The 19,883-nt window shown below is 45.0% G+C and overlaps 1 protein-coding gene across 1 annotated transcript in view; it reads right to left on the bottom strand.

Annotated features, from left to right (window-relative positions):
- Nucleotides 1-19,881, bottom strand: part of GALNS (galactosamine (N-acetyl)-6-sulfatase) — a 46,192-nt gene extending 26,311 nt beyond the window's left edge. Inside the window, exons 1-8 of the mRNA XM_029608620.1 lie at nt 19,639-19,881; nt 11,278-11,401; nt 10,051-10,125; nt 9,068-9,170; nt 4,662-4,805; nt 4,237-4,303; nt 3,601-3,728; nt 3,179-3,318 (exon numbers count right to left, since the gene is read on the bottom strand). Of these exons, the coding sequence (XP_029464480.1) occupies nt 3,179-3,318; nt 3,601-3,728; nt 4,237-4,303; nt 4,662-4,805; nt 9,068-9,170; nt 10,051-10,125; nt 11,278-11,401; nt 19,639-19,779 (922 nt within the window). The 5' untranslated portion in view covers nt 19,780-19,881. The remainder of the gene's footprint in view (nt 1-3,178; nt 3,319-3,600; nt 3,729-4,236; nt 4,304-4,661; nt 4,806-9,067; nt 9,171-10,050; nt 10,126-11,277; nt 11,402-19,638) is intronic.
- Nucleotides 19,882-19,883: the final 2 nt, after the last annotated feature.

Genomic DNA, 19,883 nt, shown 5'->3' with positions numbered 1-19,883 from the left:
TTCAGTTATCTGGTTTACCTAGCCTGGAGGAGTAGCCCAGTGGCTCGAGCAGCATGCTATAAGCCAGGAAAGGCAGGGTTCAGATTCCACTGCTGCTTCTTAAGACCTTGGGCAAGGCACTTCACCACTGCCTCAAGTGCAAAAACTTAGATTTGAACTAGCATCAGTAGCATGGGATCTTCTTAGTGTTTGGGTAATTGCCAGGTTCTTGTGGCCTGGTTTTGGCCTCTGTTGGAAACAGGATGCTGGGCTTGATGGACCCTTGGTCTGACCCAGCATGGCAATTTCTTATGTTCTAACTCTCTGGGGACAGGGAAATCAGCTTTGATGTGGCTGAAAGGTGGAATATGAATAAAAATAGGGAAGTCAAGCACCATTTTTCCAGCACAAGATTTTTCATTGAAGTGAAGCTCAGTGTGCTGCGGCAGTCAAAAAAACAAACAAATGTAGGAATTATAAGAAAGGGAATGGTGAATAAACGGAAAATGTCATAATGCCTCTGTATCGCTCCATGGTGAGATCAACCTTGAATACTGTGTACAATTTTGGTCGCCGCATTTCAAAAATGATATAGTTGCAATGGAGAAGGTACATGGTTTAATGGAACAAAGTCAGCATGGCTTTACGCAAGACAAGTCTTGCCTCACAAATCTGCTTCACTTTTTTGAAAGAGTTAATAAACATGTGGATAAAGGTGAACCGGTAGATGTAGTGTACTTGGATTTTCAGAAGGCATTTGACAAAGTTCCTCATGAGAAGCTTCTAGGGAAAGTAAAAAGTCATGGGATAGGTGGTGATGTCCTTTCGTGGATTGCAAACTGGCTAAAAGACAGGAAACAGAGAGTAGGATTAAATGGGCAATTTTCTCCGTGGAAGGGAGTGGGCAGTGGAGTGCCTCAGGGATCTGTATTGGGACCCTTACTTTTCAATATATTTATAAATGATCTGGAAAGAAATACGAGTGAGATAATAAAATTTGCAGATGATACAAAATTGTTCAGAGTAGTTAAATCACAAGCAGATTGTGATAAATTGCAGGAAGACCTTGTAAGACTGGAAAATTGGGCATCGAAATGGCAGATGAAATTTAATGTGGATAAGTGCAAGGTGATGCATATAGGGAAAAATAACCCATGCTATAGTTACACAATGTTAGCTTCCATATTAGGTGCTACAACCCAAGAAAGAGATCTAGGTGTCATAGTGGATAACACATTGAAATCGTCGGTTCAGTGTGCTGCAGCAGTTAAAAAAGCAAACAGAATGTTGGGAATTATTAGGAAGGGAATGGTGAATAAAACGGAAAATGTCATAATGCCTCTGTATCGCTCCATGGTGAGACCCCACCTTGAATACTGTGTACAATTCTGGTCGCCGCATCTCAAAAAAGATATAATTGCGATGGAGAAGGCACAGAGAAGGGCGACCAAAATGATAAGGGGAATGGAACAGCTCCCCTATTAGGAAAGACTAAAGAGGTTAGGACTTTTCAGCTTGGAGAAGAGACAGCTGAGGGGGGATATGATAGAGGTGTTTAAAATCATGAGAGGTCTAGAATGGGTAGATGTGAATCGGTTATTTACTCTTTCGGATAATAGAAAGACTAGGGGGCACTCCATGAAGTTAGCATGTGGCACATTTAAAACTTATCAGAGAAAGTTCTTTTTTACTCAATGCACAATTAAACTCTGGAATTTGTTGCCAGAGGATGTGGTTAGTGCAGTTAGTATAGCTGTGTTTAAAAAAGGATTGGATAAGTTCTTGGAGGAGAAGTCAATTACCTGCTATTAATTAAGTTGACTTAGAAAATAGCCACTGCCATTAGCAATGGTAACATGAAATAGAAATAATACTTTACATTCAATCCAATTTTACTGTTTAAAGTCGTAGGGCATGAATGTTTATTGTACTATTATTTTAATGTTAATTTTAATTTGTTTTATTTTTTTAAGTTTATTCATTATGTATGTTTGGTTGTAAACTGTTTTGATTAATTCTTTTGAATTGTAAAGGCGGTATATAAACATTTTTAAATAAATAAATAAATACATAGTTTTTGGGTACTTGCCAGGTTCTTATGGCCTGGATTGGCCTCTGTTGGAAACAGGATGCTGGGCTTGATGGACCCTTGGTCTGACCCAGTATGGCATGTTCTTATTTTCTTAAAAAGCTGCGTTTTGTGCGTGGATATTCAGCGGCATAGTCGTGCTGCTGAATATCCTTGTAACTTAGCTGGATAGGTGTTGAATATCTACAGCAAAAGCTCCAGAATGGTAAGGAAACATTCCAGAGAAGTTAATGAGATACCAGGGGAGGACTCGGGTCACTCTGGCATCAGAAGTCGGGGTTCAGCCTTGATGCTGGGGTGGGGGAAGGCCTTGATGTACTGTTAGCCCTGGACTGCAGGTGCCCAGACTTGATTAGGGGGGGGGGGGGGGGGGGGGTGGGGGGGGGGAATGAAATCCCCTGTGCTAACTTTGGGCAGGTTAGTAAAAGGGGTTTTGAAAGGCAATCTGTTCCCATTACATTTTTTGGCTTGGTGCTCACACTTCTCTTGCACACCTGCCATAGCAGTGATCTTTTTTTGCAGGAGTGTAAAACGCTTAGTGCTAAGTGGTGTTTTAGAGTGTATGCTGAAAAATAAAAAGGTGCAGCATGACTTTTCATGCATAGGCTCCAAGTGGTGAAAATCTGTGCGACTAAAGCATTTTAAGCTTCAAGCATTCACTTCAAGAAGAATTATAGGTAACATAAGGGTGCAGAGGAAACCCCCATTTTTTTGTCTAGTTTCAGGAAAAAAAACAACAAACTTGAAGCCAGTGGCAGAGGCAGTCCACCGTTTCAGCGGCCAGGCACCATGTCCTAAGGGCCAGGACTTGGCGTAAAGGGAGCCAAGCAGCACCTCCGAACCTGAATAAACCACCACAGATATGCTACATCCAGTCCAAACGCCGCACCTGTGGGACAGCCCTTCTCCCTCAGAAGAGAAGTTTAAGAACACACAGGACATGGCAGCTGAATATAATCATTTTTTTTTAATTCCAGAAATTAAAAAAACCCAAGCCTCCTTCAGCCCTGCAATCACATCTGGAGAAGATACCTGTGTGATCTCATGTCGTGCCCGCTTGTGAATCTGGGCCCAGCTGTCAGAGGGCCTTTAGCAGATTTGAATTCCTACCTTCCCTTTGACCAGAACTTAGAGCGGCACCATTATCCGATGTGAAAAACACAAAGGTGTTTTCATCAAGGCCGTGCTGATAGAGGTAAGCCAGGATCATCCCCACGCTGTGGTCTATCTCCATTACTGCATCGCCATAGCTGCATAAGCAACAGGATCACAGAAACAAAGCGTGAAAAGGCTTTCCTAGCCCGGGACGGACACAGAATTAGAGAAGGAACTTATTTTACCTTAAAAATACCCCATGCTGTTAGCAGAGCATTATAGACATTCAGCTCCACTCGGAGAACTTCTGTACAGCATCCAGGATGCTTCGCTGTTTCAGCTCTTAGCAAGAGAAGCCCCCTGCCCGCTGTTCCTCTCTAGCCCCCATTCTCAGCCATTCTCCCAATATTTGATAAGCCAACAAAAAACGGACTTACCGCCCCCGCTGGCTGATGCCCAGGAAAGGTTTGGAGGCATACACAGGGCTATGGCTGGCATCAATGGCCCAATACAGAAAGAATGGCTGCCGATTCATATGCTGCTTTCCAATAAAACTAAGAGCTTCCTGGAAAAAAAAATAATACAGATTCTCTCTCCATTTGTTTTCATGAAGTAAAGAGAAAAAAAAAAAAAAAAAGAGTCTTTCTGTTCATTCACTGGGAATGCAGCCAATCACTGGATGGGTGATGTCAGATCTGCCATGTACAAGGTGCATAAACAGCCTATTCCAGCATGCTGCCCGTACATGTTACAGCCTAGGAAGCTCTCTTTGGCACAATGCAAGCATTAATGGTAAAATCTGAAAGGCTGTGATCATAACCCGGCTTATGAGAGAGGTGCACTCCTGTCATGGTATGTGCAAACTGATCGAGGCATTATCCTGGAACAGACTCTGCCTCCACTGGGAGGTGTCTCCAGAACAGGGTGAGATCCACAGCAATTCTGGAGATCTAAAACAAGAGGATCCTCAGAGCCTTCTGTAGAGAAACCCCATATGGATCCAATCTCGGTTCTGCTCTCTCCCCTCCCATCACCAACCAAATAAGCATCAGACGAAAATCTCCCTTTAATACCTTCAGATATAGCTGAGTTAGATTTGATTCTCCTGTCCTCTGATCAATATTAAAATCTTCGTAGTATCTTAAAGAAATGCACAACAATTATCAGTTTAAAGCTTTTTGTTCCTGACCAATATTTTCTATCCATCTAGACAAGTCACCAACACTATATGAAGACAGAGGAGCTTCCATCTTATGTAAGAATCTACTGACAGCTCACAAACATCTCCTGTACTGAACAGAGACAAAAGATTTACTGGCATAACCTGCAGGAACAATGCGATAACAGATTAGTGCAGAAGAGGGTGTCTGGCTCCGGGTGATACTGTAACAAGATAGAGTGATCTATCCAGGCTCACTTTGAAAGCCAGAGGGAGGGCATTGAGCCCCCAACTGCTCCTCTATGGACAGGCACAGAGGTGGCTAATGTTTGACATTACCTGCCAGTCATTTCCTGGTCCCTATATACTGGAATGTTGGGTGTTCCTTTGTTATCGTACGGTCCAAAGTGGCAGTTGGGAGAACCAAACCATTCATCAAATCCATGCTTCAAAGGATGGTACTGGGGTCTGTGACCCAGATGCCTAAGAGGAGGCAAAATAGTTCAAAACAGTTACTTCCATTTCATCCTGCTACACCAGTCCAGGCATGACGAGTTGTTTCCCCCTACCAGCAGATGGAGGCAGGGAGCACTGTTTTCCTAGCATGACATCACTGTCAGGGGTGGTGCAGCTCAGGAAAACTCCAGTATTTTCTGTAGTTCCTGGTGGTGCAGCAGCTCAGTGCTGGATCTCGATTTCCAGTCAGACCCGGGGCCAGGCCATTGACTCCAGTCAGCACAGAAAGCCCACTATATCAGCTCCCAATCCCAGCGGGAACTAGGTAGAGTTTTTAAGGGGCAGGACTTCTTAAAAAAAAAAAAAAAAAATAGAAGTGGAGATGCCCTTTCTTTTACCTTGACCTGGCAATTCCTCTGGCTTCTCTCACTCCCTCACCCCGACCCCTGTTCTTGTAAAAAAAAAAACACAAAAAAAAACAAAGGACTGGAAGGAGAAAGACAGCGGACGGAGCCACGAGATAGAGCACCTGATAACCGTCAGTGCCACTGGGGGCTTAGTTTTACATAGTGCTCCAGCGGCGGGGTACACCCCGAGCAGTGAGTTAGTGTGCCGGGGGGGGGGGGGGGGGCGCGCAGCCGCAAGAGGTGAAATCAGAACTGGAATGCGGACGTCCCATAAAAAAGGGAGAAGCTTTAAGGCAGTCTTCAGCTCCTCCAGGAGGACCCTCACTACCTCCCTCCGTCTCTTCTCCAGAGCCGTCTGAAAGGAAAGAAAGAGAGCCGGACTTCTTTTTCAACCTGAGCAAAGACATCCAGAGAGGCTGGGACAGATCTCGGGTAAGAGGCTGTGGAGGCTTCAGGGTTTCTCGAGTCGCTCAGCTTGGGGGAAGTGCCGGACCCGATCTTTTGCGATTCCAACTCCGCGGCTGGATTTTTATCATTTAGCCATTTTCTCATGCTGCGGGGAAAGAGGCCTGGCTGGCGCCGCAATCGGTGACCTCTCGCTAACTTTCCTCTGGAGCCTTTGGTTTCTGGCGGGCTGGCGGCCATGTTGATTTCTTCACCCGCAGTTGGATCTGTATCATGGCAGAATTCTTTACAGGCCACGGGAGATTTTCAGATTTCCCCCACGTCTGTCTCCTTTGAATGCTGCAGTTTCTATGGAACTCGCAGTCTGTAGCTTATTGAGGCCAGGAGGGAGCCTCTCGTTGGCTGATTTTTTTCTCTTATTGATCTCAGCTATGTGTTCAGCTTCCCAACAAGAAATTTAAAAAAAAAGGCTGCAGTTCGTCTTTTTCCTGGCCCAGAGTTGGCACGGGTGGAGCATGAAGTTCTGCCTGATTTAGCCGATGCTTTCCCTTAATAGCGGATACAGTGCCGTCAGAGAATAAGGCTCGATCGATTGCCTTTTTTCATGGTGATCTTGGAACTGCCTTGGTTGAATGGGCACAGAGTCCTTGCTCAGAGTAGCGACACTAGGATTAGGATCCTTTTCTTACAGGGGCACATAGGTCCGTTTAGGTTTTTACTTTGAGTTGGGGGAATTGGGATGGGAGTCTACGAGGCACAGTCTTAGAGGCGTGAATGCCTCGGTCAAGTGGTGCTCGCTTTCTCAGGGAGCGGATCAGCATTTATTCACGAAGCCTTGGCTGAGAACACCGTGGGCCTTCCTTGTTGCGATGGTCTCCCCAGTCACAGGATTACAGGGTCCGTCTCCCTTGACCAGAAAGTTCTCTCCACTGGTGGATCAGTCTGATGATGCTTGCCTGGATTGTGGTGACAATGAATGCAAGCCTGACAAGGCTGTGGGGCTCATTGCATGCCCCCAGAGTTAGTGGACTCTGATAGAGACCTTGTGGTTGATCAATAGGCTGGAAGCCTGAGTGATCTGGTTGGCGCTATGGAACTTCCTGTCAGTCCTCAAAGGCAGTAAAGGTTTGCTCTGACAATACTACAGTGGTGACTTCTGAAAGCAATCAGGGAGGCACCAGGAGTCACTGAGTTTCAGTGGAGACGTGCTTACTTTTCCCGTTGGTAGAGCAATACCTTCGGCTGCTGTTGATGGCCCAGATTGCGAGTCAGGACACTGTGCAGCCATCTTTTCTCAGCAAGCCTCTCCTGGTCTCAGGTGATTGGGAGCTGAGTCAGGAGGCCTTCCAACTCGTCACACAATGATGAGGTCTCCCCCACATATCTGAAGGCCAGTAGGGAAGCTCTTTTACATTTTCCTTTGTGACCTTTTCATTAGCAGTGTTCTGCACAGTATGGAGATGGAATTCAATTGGATGGTCCTCGTGACTCCGGACTGGCCAAGAAAGCCTGGTATGTGGACCTGCTGCGAAAAGATAGGAGGTCCCCACATCTGCTGCTGTAACCTACCTAGTATGACTGAGTTAATATAGGTGGGATATAAATATCTCAAATAAATAAATAGAGACTACGGGTCGGCTGGTTCAGGGCCTGGTGATTATGGAAGATCTGGCTCAATTTTGTCTCATGGCTCTTGAGCAGAAGTTGTGCAAACTGGGATTCTCCATCTCATTAATATTCCCACACTTGAGGTCTGGGAAGGTGTCCGCTTCTCCTCCCTATTTCCGATTTTGGTGATTATTTGAGAATCTCTGGGGAGAGCATTCGGTCGGTATCCTGATCGTTCTCCAGAGGGGCCTGGACAAGGCTTTCGCCTTCAGTTTTCTGAAGGTGCAAGCGGCTGCCATTTATTGCTACAGAGGGTGTGTGAGGAGCATCTTGATGGCAGCACATCCTGATGTGACTCGTTTTCTCTGAGGTGTTCCAAGTCTTTTTGGTAGCCATTTGCTTTGCTAGATGCATTCTGGAGCTGGACGCCTTTTCCTACCATGCTTTCCTCAACTGCGATTATTTTTGCCAAGCGTTTTCCTTTCTACCAAAGGTCAATTCTTTTGACCTCCTGGCTTCTTTTTTCGGGAGGGATGCAGGAATGAATTCAGACTTCTCCGAGGTTTAGATGTCCACCAGTTGCTCATTCATTGTTTGGCAGAGACGGAAGTCTTAGCAAGGCTGCCAGGTTGTGCATCTTATTCAGAAGTCCATGAAAGGGAGTAGCCACTTACAAGGCCAATCTCGCTCGCTGGATCAAGACGGCGGTCGTCTCTGCCTACATCATCGGTGGCAGGCGGCCTTCTGAGGGTCTCTGAGCACACTCTTTGCGGTTGGAAGTACACACAGTCACTCCTATAGACCTTTGCAGGGCAGCCACTTGGTCTTCACTGCATATTTTTTATTAAGCATTGTAAGTTGGACTTTTCGTTCAAGGAGGATGTGGCCTTTGGGGCTGGTATTCTCCAGCCGGCCCTTGCTTCATCCCACCCGTGTTAGTAGAACTTGAGTACTTCCCATTCGTCATACCTGAATTGGTGTAGCAGGATGACATGAAAGGAGAAATGTAACTTACCAGTTAACTGCCTTTCCATAGTCCTGCTGCATCAGTCCAGGTCCCACCTTGGAAGCAGGGCCTATTGTGACTAGCCTTCTAGGGCTTTCTGAATGTGTTATATTGTATTTTCTGTCCTCCTAAATGTTGAATGGTTTGTTTCTTTCCTTTTAGGAGGCCTGGAGGACTCGTTTCTCCAATTTCACTATTTACTTGTTGGAAGAAAAAAAAAAAAGTTAAAAACAACAAAAATTCTTTAAGGAGGTTGGCTCTGATTTTGAAGCTTTGGCAGTGATACACTAGAATTTCCCTGAGCTGCTCCACCTCTAAGTACTGGTGATCATGTCACATTAGGAAAACCGTGCTCTCTGCTGGTAGGGGGAAACAACTTGCTTGTCACGCCTGAACTGGTGTAGCAAGACGACATAGAAAAGAAATTAACAGGTAAGGAAAACTTCTCCCTCATAACCTGTCTTGTGACAATGTCACCACAGACATCACTGAATCTCCCTGCACAATCCAGTAAATACAGCATCACCAAACCTCCACCTGCTCTAAAGACTGAACTGACATCCTGCTCTAATGAGAAATGCATACAGGACAGCTCCTCGGTAGGGAAAGCAGAACTAGATGGTCAGATCTGTCACTCAGTTTTAGTGGAAACGTATTTAGAAAAACAAACATCTAGCTTGCCCCTTTCTCAGTTTTTGCTGGGACAAGGTCTCTATGTATCCAGCTGCTGCCATTTGTGAACAAAGTTGAATTCTTCTGCAATAATGCAGCTTCCCAAGTTAGCAGCACTTGGATATCTTGTAACTCTGAGGCTTTCCACAGAGTCAGACAAGCCCTGGAATAAAGTGCAGACCCGCATTTACCATTTGCCAACGATCTTAGAAACATATCCAGCCTTCTTCAGCAGCTCTGGAAGCAGGAGTTCAGAGTCGGGAATGCCCCCCACGATCTCCTGAGGAGTGTAAGCTGTGCAGGGCAGTAAAACACCACATTACTTTTAGCTATCCCTCTTCCTGTCCAGCATGAAGTCAGATCTTCCACCACATCCTTGCTAGCTTACTTCCTCTTTCCTCCAATCGGTGTTCCCTAAAAGCTGTGTGAGTAGCCATTTCCTAGATAAATTGCTCTCCCTGTAAACAAAGGCACTTCCATGGGATTAACAGACATGGGGGCTCTGACTACACCCTCAGTAGGCACATTGTGAAAAAATGCTCCCAGGGATAGGGAAATGAATGACAAAAGCACTTGTAGGTGACAAAATTACCCGCAGAGAAAGTGGGCACAAATCTCTACAGGTAATTTTTGAGGGGGCAAGACTTGAAGCAAATCTATCTGCATATTTTTGCCTCGATTACTGGTTTGTACCAATATGGGTCCTTTAATTATTGCCCCCAGAGTGACAGTCACTAAACTGCTGGGACCATGCAAATGCACATACACAACATCAAGCCACAGGCTCTCTGAATGTGTGTGGTCTTACTTTTGCCCTGAACTTAAATCTGGCCCTAAGTGTCGAGAGCCCCCCCCCCCCCCCCATCATCTCTTCACAGAAGCTCAAGCAGGTCTCAAAAATGAAATCACACCCCAAGTAAGGCTGCAAACCAACATCCCAAGCTGCGCGTGCAGTCAGAGTCAGGACTGCACAAATACACAAGCAGTGCCCAGAAGGGCAGGGCCAGATTTGGGCACAGGCAAGGGCCCAGAACAGCAAATTCTGAAGGCACCCAAAACCTAGGACTTTTCCCCCACCCTAGTCTTCTGCCTTTGGGTATGAATCTTAAACCTAGCATGAGGCTAGATGAAGTGCAGAAAAACATGCAGCAAACGTCGGCCACCAAGCTCTCACCATTTCTGCCATGGGCATTTGTTGTATAGAATCCAGTCCTGATGGGGAGACGACCAGTTAGCAGGGCTGCTCTCGCTGCAGGAAGAAGCAAAGAATACGTAAGGTTTATTTTTGTATTGGCAGCCTCGTGTTTCCTCAGCAGTTTACAGCACCGTGCCACAGTGGCTCCGCACGTGCTCACAGCTTACACCAGTGCCAGGAAACACAGAGAGAGGGAGAGATCATAGCAACTCCAAGAGACAGACGGAAAGATCTAGCACTCAGACAATTCTAAAATGTGGTATCTGTTGTCCAAGGATTTAATCTCCTGCAATCTCAGGGAAAGAAAAACGTGCTAGTAAAAACTGTAAAAAACGCCCTGCCGGACTTTTGCCCAAGTCTTACTACGTGAAAGCAAAAATCTTACAGCTTCCACTGTTTTTTTCCGTGAATATTTTCCCATCTTGAAGCTGCAGGAAATTAAATCTTTGGGAACACCATGGGTTATGTCAAAATTGTACCGGCACATGGCTTTCCATGCTGTTGGCACTTTTTTTTTAAAATAAACTACCGTGCAATCCTTAGATCTGGGCCCAAACCGCTAAGCAAACAGCTCAAGCCCAGTCTTGCTTTTCACTTCCATCCCTGAATATCCGAGCGTTCACTGTCTTACATTTCCTAAAGAAGAAACAGCAATGCAAAGCCCAGAATGCACCGAGACAGGTATCAGAATATCAGCTTGTGACTAGAAAAGAAAAATACTCGAGCACGCAAAGCGGGACAGGGATCTCCTACTCGTTCAGCTGGGGAGCGGCTGTTAGCCAAACAGTCCAGTCACTGCTTTGGGTCTGAAGCTGTGGTATTGGGTCATGCTCAGCTTGGAAACACAGCAACAGCAGGTAAGAAATGAAACCTTCACCGGGCGGCAACACAATCCATAAACCTGCCATAACGAGAGACTCTGCCTTGCTGGCCCAGAGCCACAGGGACTTAACTGCAGCGGAAAGGGCTACAAAAATGACAATAAAAAAAGCTACAGTTTTACATGGGGTGACAATTTCCAAATTTAGCAGTCACACAAAAGCAAATGATCTAAAGGAGGAATAATATATTTAGCAACAGTAGTTCGTAGGAAGGTTGTTTTTTTTTTTACTTCACAACCCACTGAAAGCCCTGGATGAAAGCAGAGGGAATGGCAAGGCTGCGGCAGGCGTGTGTGCAGCGAGCTGGCCTCAGCGTGCAGCTTACATGGAGAGCAGAGAGGATTCGCTGTATAGAAGTCTGGCAACAGCATCCCTTCTCTTGCCATTTGGTCTAAATTGGGAGTTTCCTTGGCTGGTTGGCCATTCACACCCAAATCTCCCCAGCCCATCTGCACAGAGAGAAAGAAGAGAGAATTGCAATTACCCTTGTACTGCAGAATTTCAGTACAGGCGATTTAATCAGATCACTAAATAAAGAGATTCCTTTTATTATGGTCCATGGCGCAGCTTTCACACATTCTGCCATCCCCGTCATCTTCAGGGCATCGTTTCCAGCATCGCAGTTTTCACCCATACATGACCCCATCAAACAGGAAGAGTGTCCCATTGTAACTGTGACAGCCTGACATGGCGATTCAGGGTTACTGCAGGAGCTTCTTTTTTTTTTTTAATTCCACTAATTTCAAAACATATTAAACAGCAAAAGTCAGGCTTGTCCCCAGTTTCTGAAATCTGCAGGAAGTCAGTCAGAGTATGCTCAGAGTCAGGAGGCTCATCAGCAAATCTCTGGCCGTTATTGATGGCTTGTATTGGATTCCAGCCTAATTATTACTTACACAATAAACTTCTTGAACGTATTATCAGGGTGCTTTTATTGTAACTGTACCACTTGCTGTGAGAAGCACCTTTTACATGCCACCCAGTACTCTCTGCGAGAAGTCTGCTAAGGATCGCTTCAAAGTCACCAATGAGGATCTTACTTTTGCCCAGGGTTTGGCAATACTTTTTGGTAATACGGTGCATAAACCCCAGAGTCATGAGTAGGTTGCAATAGGGAAGCAGGAAGTACAAATTTCAGCTCTATTAGTAAAAATGTGTAACCTATCATTAAAATCATCCATTGTACCTGAAGACTGAAGGGAGGCCAATGTAACCCCAATGTTTAAAAAGGGCTCCAGGGGTGATCTGGGAAACTACAGACCAGTTAAGCCTGACTTCAGTACCAGGAAAAATAGTGGAAACTATTTTAAAGATCAAAATCACAGAACATATAGAAAAGCATGGTTTAATGGAACACAGCCAGCATGGATTTACCCAAGGGAAGTCTTGCCTAACAAATCTGCTTCATTTTTTTGAAGGGGTTAATAAACAAACGTGGACAAAGGTGAACCAGTAGATGTAGTGCATTTGGATTTTCAGAAGGTATATGAAAAAGTCCCTCATGAGAGGCTTCTAGGAAAAAGTAAAAAGTCATGGGATAGGAGGCGATGTCCTTTCGTGGATTACAAACTGGCTAAAAGACAAGAAACAGAGAGTAGGATTAAATGGACAATTTTCTCAGTAGAAAAGGGTAAACAGTGGAGTGCCTCAGGGATCTGCACTTGGACCGGTGCATTTCAATATATTTATAAATGATCTGGAAAGGAATATGACTAGTGAGGTAATCAAATCTGCAGATGATACAAAATTATTCAGAGTAGTTAAATCACAAGCGGATTGTAATAAATTTCAGGAGGACCTTGTAAGACTGAAAAATTGGGCATCCAAATGGCAGATGAAATTCAATGAGGATAAGTGCAAGGTGATGCATATAGGAAAAAATAATCCATGCTGTAGTTACACAATATTAGGTTCAATATTAGGTGCTACAAACCAAGAAAGAGATCTAGGCGTCATAGTGGATAACACATTGAAATCGTCGGTTCAGTGTGCTGCGGCTGTCAAAAAAGCAAACAGTATGTTAGGAATTATTAGAAAGGGAATGGTGAACAAAACGGAAAATGTCATAATGCCTCTGTATCGCTCCATGGTGAGACCGCACCTTGAATACTGTGTACAATTCTGGTCGCCGCATCTCAAGAAAGATATAATTGCGATGGAGAAGGTACAGAGAAGGGCTACCAAAATGATAAAGTGGATAGAACAGCTCCCCTATGAGGAAAGACTAAAGAGGTTAGGACTGTTCAGCCTGGAGAAGAGACAGCTGAGGGGGGATATGATAGAGGTCTTTAAGATCATGCGAAGTCTTGAACGAGTAGATGTGAATCGGTTATTCACTCTTTCGGATAGTAGAAAGACTAGGGGGCACTTCATGAAGTTAGCATGTGGCACATTTAAAACTAACTGGAGAAAATTCTTTTTCACTCAACACACAATTAAACGCTGGAATTTGTTGCCAGAGGATGTGGTTAGTGCAGTTAGTGTAGCTGGGTTTAAAAAAGGTTTGGATAAGTTCTTGGAGGAGAAGTCCATTACCTGCTATTAATTAAGCTGACTTAGAAAATAGCCACTGCTATTACTAGCAACGGTAACATGGAATAGACTTAGTGTTTGGGTACTTGCCAGGTTCTTGTGGCCTGGTTTGGCCTCTGTTGGAAACAGGATGCTGGGCTTGATGGACCCTTGCTCTGACCCAGTATGGCATGTTCTTATGTTCTTAAAGTTCTTGGGCTTTTGGCTAAGATCCCAAGTGTAGGGCTATGAGATGAGAGGAGAGTCCCTTCTTACCTTTATGATAGGGGGGGGGCGCAGTTTAACACACTGCTACTGGGGAATGATAATATAAGAAACATTGCCAAAGCAGGAGGATTAAACCACTTGCTTAGAAATAAAAAATTATAGCCTTCATTTAAACTCAAGGTACATAATTCAAAAGCCATTAGAGAGATGGCTCACAAGTTATCCGTCTAAATGGCTTATACAGCATATTCCACCTCTTATCCAGCGTAATTATAGCCAGATGTGTTATCCAGATATAAAAAGGGCATTCTGGGGGGGGGAGGGTCTCATTACCTGTCTAAGTCAGCCGCATAACTCTAGCCCCGTGTTACTTAGGTAGAAACGCCGGGAGCGTAGCACAGTGCACCTGGCAGATCAAGAGGGACGCTCTGCCCAGGCTGGCGACACATCTTCTTGCCCTGCAGTGTGCTTTTTAAAGATTGGGCCCATTTTTGTGGTGAGCAGGGGGGGGGGCGGGGAGATTGAGGCAGGAGAGGGAAGTGGGCATTTATTTATTTATTTGGTTTTATATACCGGTGTTCTGGATCAATCACATCGGTTTATATCAGCAAATATTACATTTAAAAAAAACAAAACATAAAATGCAAAATAACTTACATTAACCTAAAATACAGCGTCAATAGAATTACCTAATATATAGTAAAATTACATAGTATGAAACCTTGGGGCTGGGAGGCCAGCAAATTGGTGCCTTTGTTTGTTCGTTTGTGTTTTGTTTTTTTTTAAAAGGTGAACCACATACCTAGATATCTCTAAAGATATCTGAATAAGTATCTAGTTATCCAGTCACATGGGGAAATAAGCAAAATCACCTCAAAACTTAAACCAGCTTTTCACCCTCTTGATCTAATCCCAGCCGCCTCTCTAAAAACAAATTATTCAAACAATAACACCCACTATCACAACAATGGTCAACCTAACCCTATCTGAACAATATGTACCTCAAACTAAAACAAGTAATAATTAAACCAATTTTAAAAAACAGATCTGGAAAATCTGATGATTGGGATAACTACCGCCCTATCTCTAACTTAACTTTCCTTGCAAAAATCCTTGAAAAAGCAACTTTATCCCAACTTGAATATTATCTTGATGACAAAAAAAATCCTACACCCAAACCAATTTGGCTTCAGGAAGAACTGCTCAACTGAAACTCTTCTTCAATCAATATTTGACCCGGTACTGCGTAGCTTTGACTCAAACAAATCTTTCTGTCTTTTATTAATCAACTTAGCTGCCGCCTTTGACACCGTAAACCATAATCTACTCTGCCTCCAACTAAGAAACATAGGAATCGAAGACAGTCCTTAAATGGTTCTCCTCCTTCTTACTGAAGAACCTTCCAAGTAAAACTTAATAGGGATGTGAATCGTTTTTTGACGATTTAAAATATCGTCCGATATATTTTAAATCGTCAAAAATCGTTAGAGCCGCGATACAATAACAATTCCCCCGATTTATCGTTAAAAAATCGTAAATCGGGGGAAGGGGGAGGGCGGGAAAACCGGCACACTAAAACAACCCTAAAACCCACCCCGACCCTTTAAAATAAATCCCCCACCCTCCCGAACCCCCCAAAATGCCTTAAATTACCTGGGGTCCAGTGGGGGGGAGGGCGGGAAAACCGGCACACTAAAACAACCCTAAAACCCACCCCGACCCTTTAAAATAAATCCCCCACCCTCTCGAACCCCCCCAAAATGCCTTAAATTACCTGGGGTTCAGAGGAAGGGTCCCGGTGTGATCTTTTACTCTCGGTCCTCCGTGCGTTGTAGAAATGGCGCCGGCGCTCCCTTTGACCTGTCAAAGGTAGCGCCGGCGCCATTTTGTTTTTTTGTCCCCCGACGTCAGGAGCGTAGGAGATCGCTCCCGGACCCCCAGGGACTTTTGGCAAGTCTTGTGGGGGTCAGGAGGCCCCCCCAAGCTGGCCAAAAGTCCCTGGGGGTCCAGCGGGGGTCCGGAACGACCTCCTGCAGGGTCGAAATTATGCGCCCGGCACAGTGAGCACGTGGCTATGCGCTTCGCTTATGCACCCGGTACTTGTGCGCGCGACATTGTGTGCACAAGGTATTTGTGCGCACGGCTCACCTCTGTGCACTCGGATCGAGACGGCGGACGGGGCGGCGAACATGGCCAAAATGGTGACGGCGACCACGCGGACAATATGGCGACCACCTCAGAGGGTATCCACGTGGGAGGACCCTCGGATCTGACCGGGGTCTAGCCCTGCTAGGGCAGATCAGCCCGGTGGCAATGGTCCCGGCTGGCAACCTGTGCGTCTCCTTGAGCTTCGGAGACCAGAGACTTTTAAATAGATTTCTACCTTACCTTGTCTCGGCGCTTCCCGGTTTCGTTCTGGGCGGTCTCCGGCTGCGGGGGGGGGGGAAGAGGGAAAATACCTTCACCGCTGCACTCGAGGTTCCACCCGCTGCCTCTTAGCCTCACCCGATGTCGGGGGCTAGGTCCCCGCCGAGGGTCGGCCACCAGACCGAATCTCGACTGGGGGAGAGACCCAACGGGTGTCACGTAGGAGAGCGGGGCTCGTCTGTGGAGGTAAGATTTCTTCTTAATTTGGATTTCCTTGGTAAAATTTACTCTAACGCTGTGCTAGCGTGCATAGAGCCCCTAACTGCTATGGAGGCAGAAAATACTAGGGATGTGAATCGTTTTTTGACGATTTAAAATATCGTCCGATATATTTTAAATCGTCAAAAAATCGTTAGGGCCACGATACAATACCAATTCCCCCGATTTATCGTTAAAAAATCGTAAATCGGGCGAAGGGGGAGGGCAGGAAAACCGGCACACTAAAACCCCCTAAAACCCACCCCCGACCCTTTAAATTAAATCCCCCACCCTCCCGAACCCCCCCCAAATGCTTTAAATTACCTGGGGATCCGGCGGTGGTCCAGAACGGCGGCGGTCCGGAACGGTCCCCTCAATAGAATCGTGTTGTCTTCAGCCGGCGCCATTTTTCAAAATGGCCACCGCAAAATGGCGGCGGCCATAGACAAAAACGATTCGACGGAGGAGGTCGTTCCGGACCCCCGCTGGACTTTTGGCAAGTCTTGTGGGGGTCAGGAGGCCCCCCCAAGCTGGCCAAAAGTTTCCTGGGAGTCCAGCGGGGTTCCGGGAGCGATTTCTTGCCGCGAATCGTTTTCGTACGGAAAATGGCGCCGGCAGGAGATCGAGTGCAGGAGGTCGTTCAGCGGCGGTCCGGAACCCCCATAGTTTAAGATGAATTAGCATGTTTCTGATTGTGTCTAGGTGAGAAGCTGCTTTAGACATAGCATCTTCTATTGAGGAGGAAATTGGAATGAAGAATTGTATATCATCGGCATACATATAATACGTTATGTCGAGTCTAGATAGGATTCCGTTTTATTCAACATTCCCTTTCTAATAAATCATAACATTCTGTTTGCTTTTTTGACTGCCATAGCACACTGAGCCAACGATTTCAATGTGTTATCCACTAAGATGCCTAGATCTCTTTCCTGGGTGTTAGCTCCTAATATGGAACCTAACAACGTGTAACTACAGCATGGATTATTTTTCCTTATATGCATCACCTTGCACTTATCCGCATTGAATTTCATCTGCCATTTGGATGCCCAATTTTCCAGTCTCACAAGGTCCTTCTGCAATTTATCTTAATCCGCTTGTGATTTAACTAATCTGAATAATTTTGTATCATCTGCAAATCTGATTACCTCACTCGTCGTATTCCTTTCCAGATCATTTATAAATATATTAAAAAGCATGGGTCCTAGTTCAGATCCTTGAGGTACTCCACTGTATACCCTTTTTCACTGAGAAAATTGTCCATTTAATCCTACTATCTGTTTCCTGTCTTTTAACCAGTTTGTAATCCACAAAAGGACATTGCCACCTATCCCATGACTTTTTACTTTTCTTAGAAGGCTCTCATGAGGAACTTTGTAAAATGCCTTCTGAAAATCCAAATATCCTACATCCACCGGTTCACCTATATCTACATGTTTATTAACCCTTTCAAAAAAGTGAAGCAGATTTGTGAGGCAAGACTTCCCTTGGATAAATCCATGTTGACTGTATTCTTTTAAACCATGTCTTTCTATATGCTCTACGATTTGGATCTTTAGAATAGTTTCCATTATTTTTCCTGGCACTGACGTCAGGCTAACTGGTCTGTAGTTTCCCGGATCATCCCTGGAGCCCTTTTTAAATATTGGGGTTACATTAGCCACCCTCAAGTCTTCAGGTACAATTGATGATTTTAATGATAGGTTACAAATTTTAACTAATAGATCTGAAATTTCATTTTTTAGTTCCTTCAGAACCCTGGGGTGTATACCATCCAGTCCAGGTTATTTACTACTCTTCAGTTTGTCAATCAGGCCTACCACTTCTTCTAGGTTCACCATGATTTGGTTCAGTTCATCTGAATCATTACCCATGAAACCTTATATGGAATGTGTATCTCCCCAACATCCTCTTCAGTAAACACCGAAGCAAAGAAATCATTTAATCTTTCTGCGATGGCCTTATCGTCTCTAAGTGCCCCTTTAATCCCTCGCTCATCTAACATAGTAATGACTGCAGAAAAAGACCAAAATGGTCCATCTAGTCTGCCCAGCAAGCTTCCCAAGGCAGTCACTGCTGCCATGTTTCTCTTAAGGGTAGTAACTGCCGCTCCGTGCAGGTTAAGCTTTTTTATTTATTCCCATCTAACGGTCCAACTGACTCCCTCACAGGCTTTCTGCTTCGGATATATTTTAAAAAGTTTTCACTGAGTTTTGCCTCCACCGCCAACTTATTTTCAAATTTTCTCTTAGCCTGTCTTATCAATGTCTTACATTTAACTAGCCAATGCTTATGCTTTATTCTATTTTCTTCTGTTGGATCCTTCTTTCAATTTTTGAATGAAGATCTTTTGGCTAAAATAACCTCTTTCACCTCACCTTTTAACTATGTCGGTAATTGTTTTCCCTTCCTTTCACCTTTCTTAATGCGTGGAATACATCTGGACTGTGCTTCTAGGTGGTATTTTTTTTTTAACAATGTCCACGCCTCTTGCACACTTTTTACCTTTGTAGCTGCTCCTTTCAGTTTTTTTCTATTTTTCTCATTTTATCAAAGTTTCCTTTTGAAAGTTTAGCGCTAGAGCCGTGGATTTACTTACTGTCCCCCTTCTTGTCATTAATTCAAATTTGATCATATTATGATCACTATTACCAAGCGGCCCCTGCCACCATTACCTCTCTCACCAAATCCTGTGCTCCACTGACAATTAGATCTAAAATTGCTCCCTCTCTCGTCAGTTCCAGAAACATTTGCTCCATAAAACTATCATTTATTCCATCCAGGATCTTTATAGCCCTAGCATGTCCTGATGTAACATATACCCAGCCAATATTGGGGTAATTTAAATCTCACACTATAAACAGTTATGATCGAACACAACGAATACAAATCTTCACTAGAAAGATTTACATGACGTCTTTCTAGTGGTAATTTAAATCTCCCATTATTACTGCACTACCAATTTGGTTAGCTTCCCTAATTTCTCTTAGCATTTCACTGTCCGTCTCACCATCTTTGCCAGGTGTACGGTAGTATACTCCTATCACTAAACTCGTCCCCGACACACAAGGGATTTCTACCCATAAAGATTCGATTGTGCATTTAGTCTCATGCAGGATCTTTATCCTGTTGGACTCTGACATCCCCGACATAAGGCGCCAGCCCGTCTCCCAAAGATGCTCCTCTCTGTCTGCTTTGCAGTACCTGGCGGAATATAAATCAAATAAATGCAGTGCCAGAACTCCAGAAAGTTTCTCCAGAATGCCTTCCTCTCTCACCGGTACAAGCGGCCCTTGCCCTCCCCAGGACCCCCGGTACTCACATCATCCATCAGCATAATGATGATATTTGGCGAAGTCCCATTGCACGGGGAAGAACCGGCAGACCCGGGCAGCAAGCCCGAAAAACAGAAAGCGTACAGATGGGCCAGGACAACGAGAGCGCAGGTAGCCCCGGGCACCATGGCGACCAACAGCGGGTCCCGAACCGGCGTCGCACCCGGGGCACAGCACAGTAGTCACATGAATCACATGACGCCCTGCCGGGTCACGTGTTTGCCAGGCAGCT

This window comes from Rhinatrema bivittatum, chromosome 7 (assembly GCF_901001135.1).
Source record: "Rhinatrema bivittatum chromosome 7, aRhiBiv1.1, whole genome shotgun sequence".
Taxonomy (NCBI): Eukaryota; Metazoa; Chordata; class Amphibia; order Gymnophiona; family Rhinatrematidae; genus Rhinatrema; species Rhinatrema bivittatum.
Note: the sequence above shows the minus strand (reverse complement) of the source record. Positions and strands in the feature narration are given on the sequence as shown.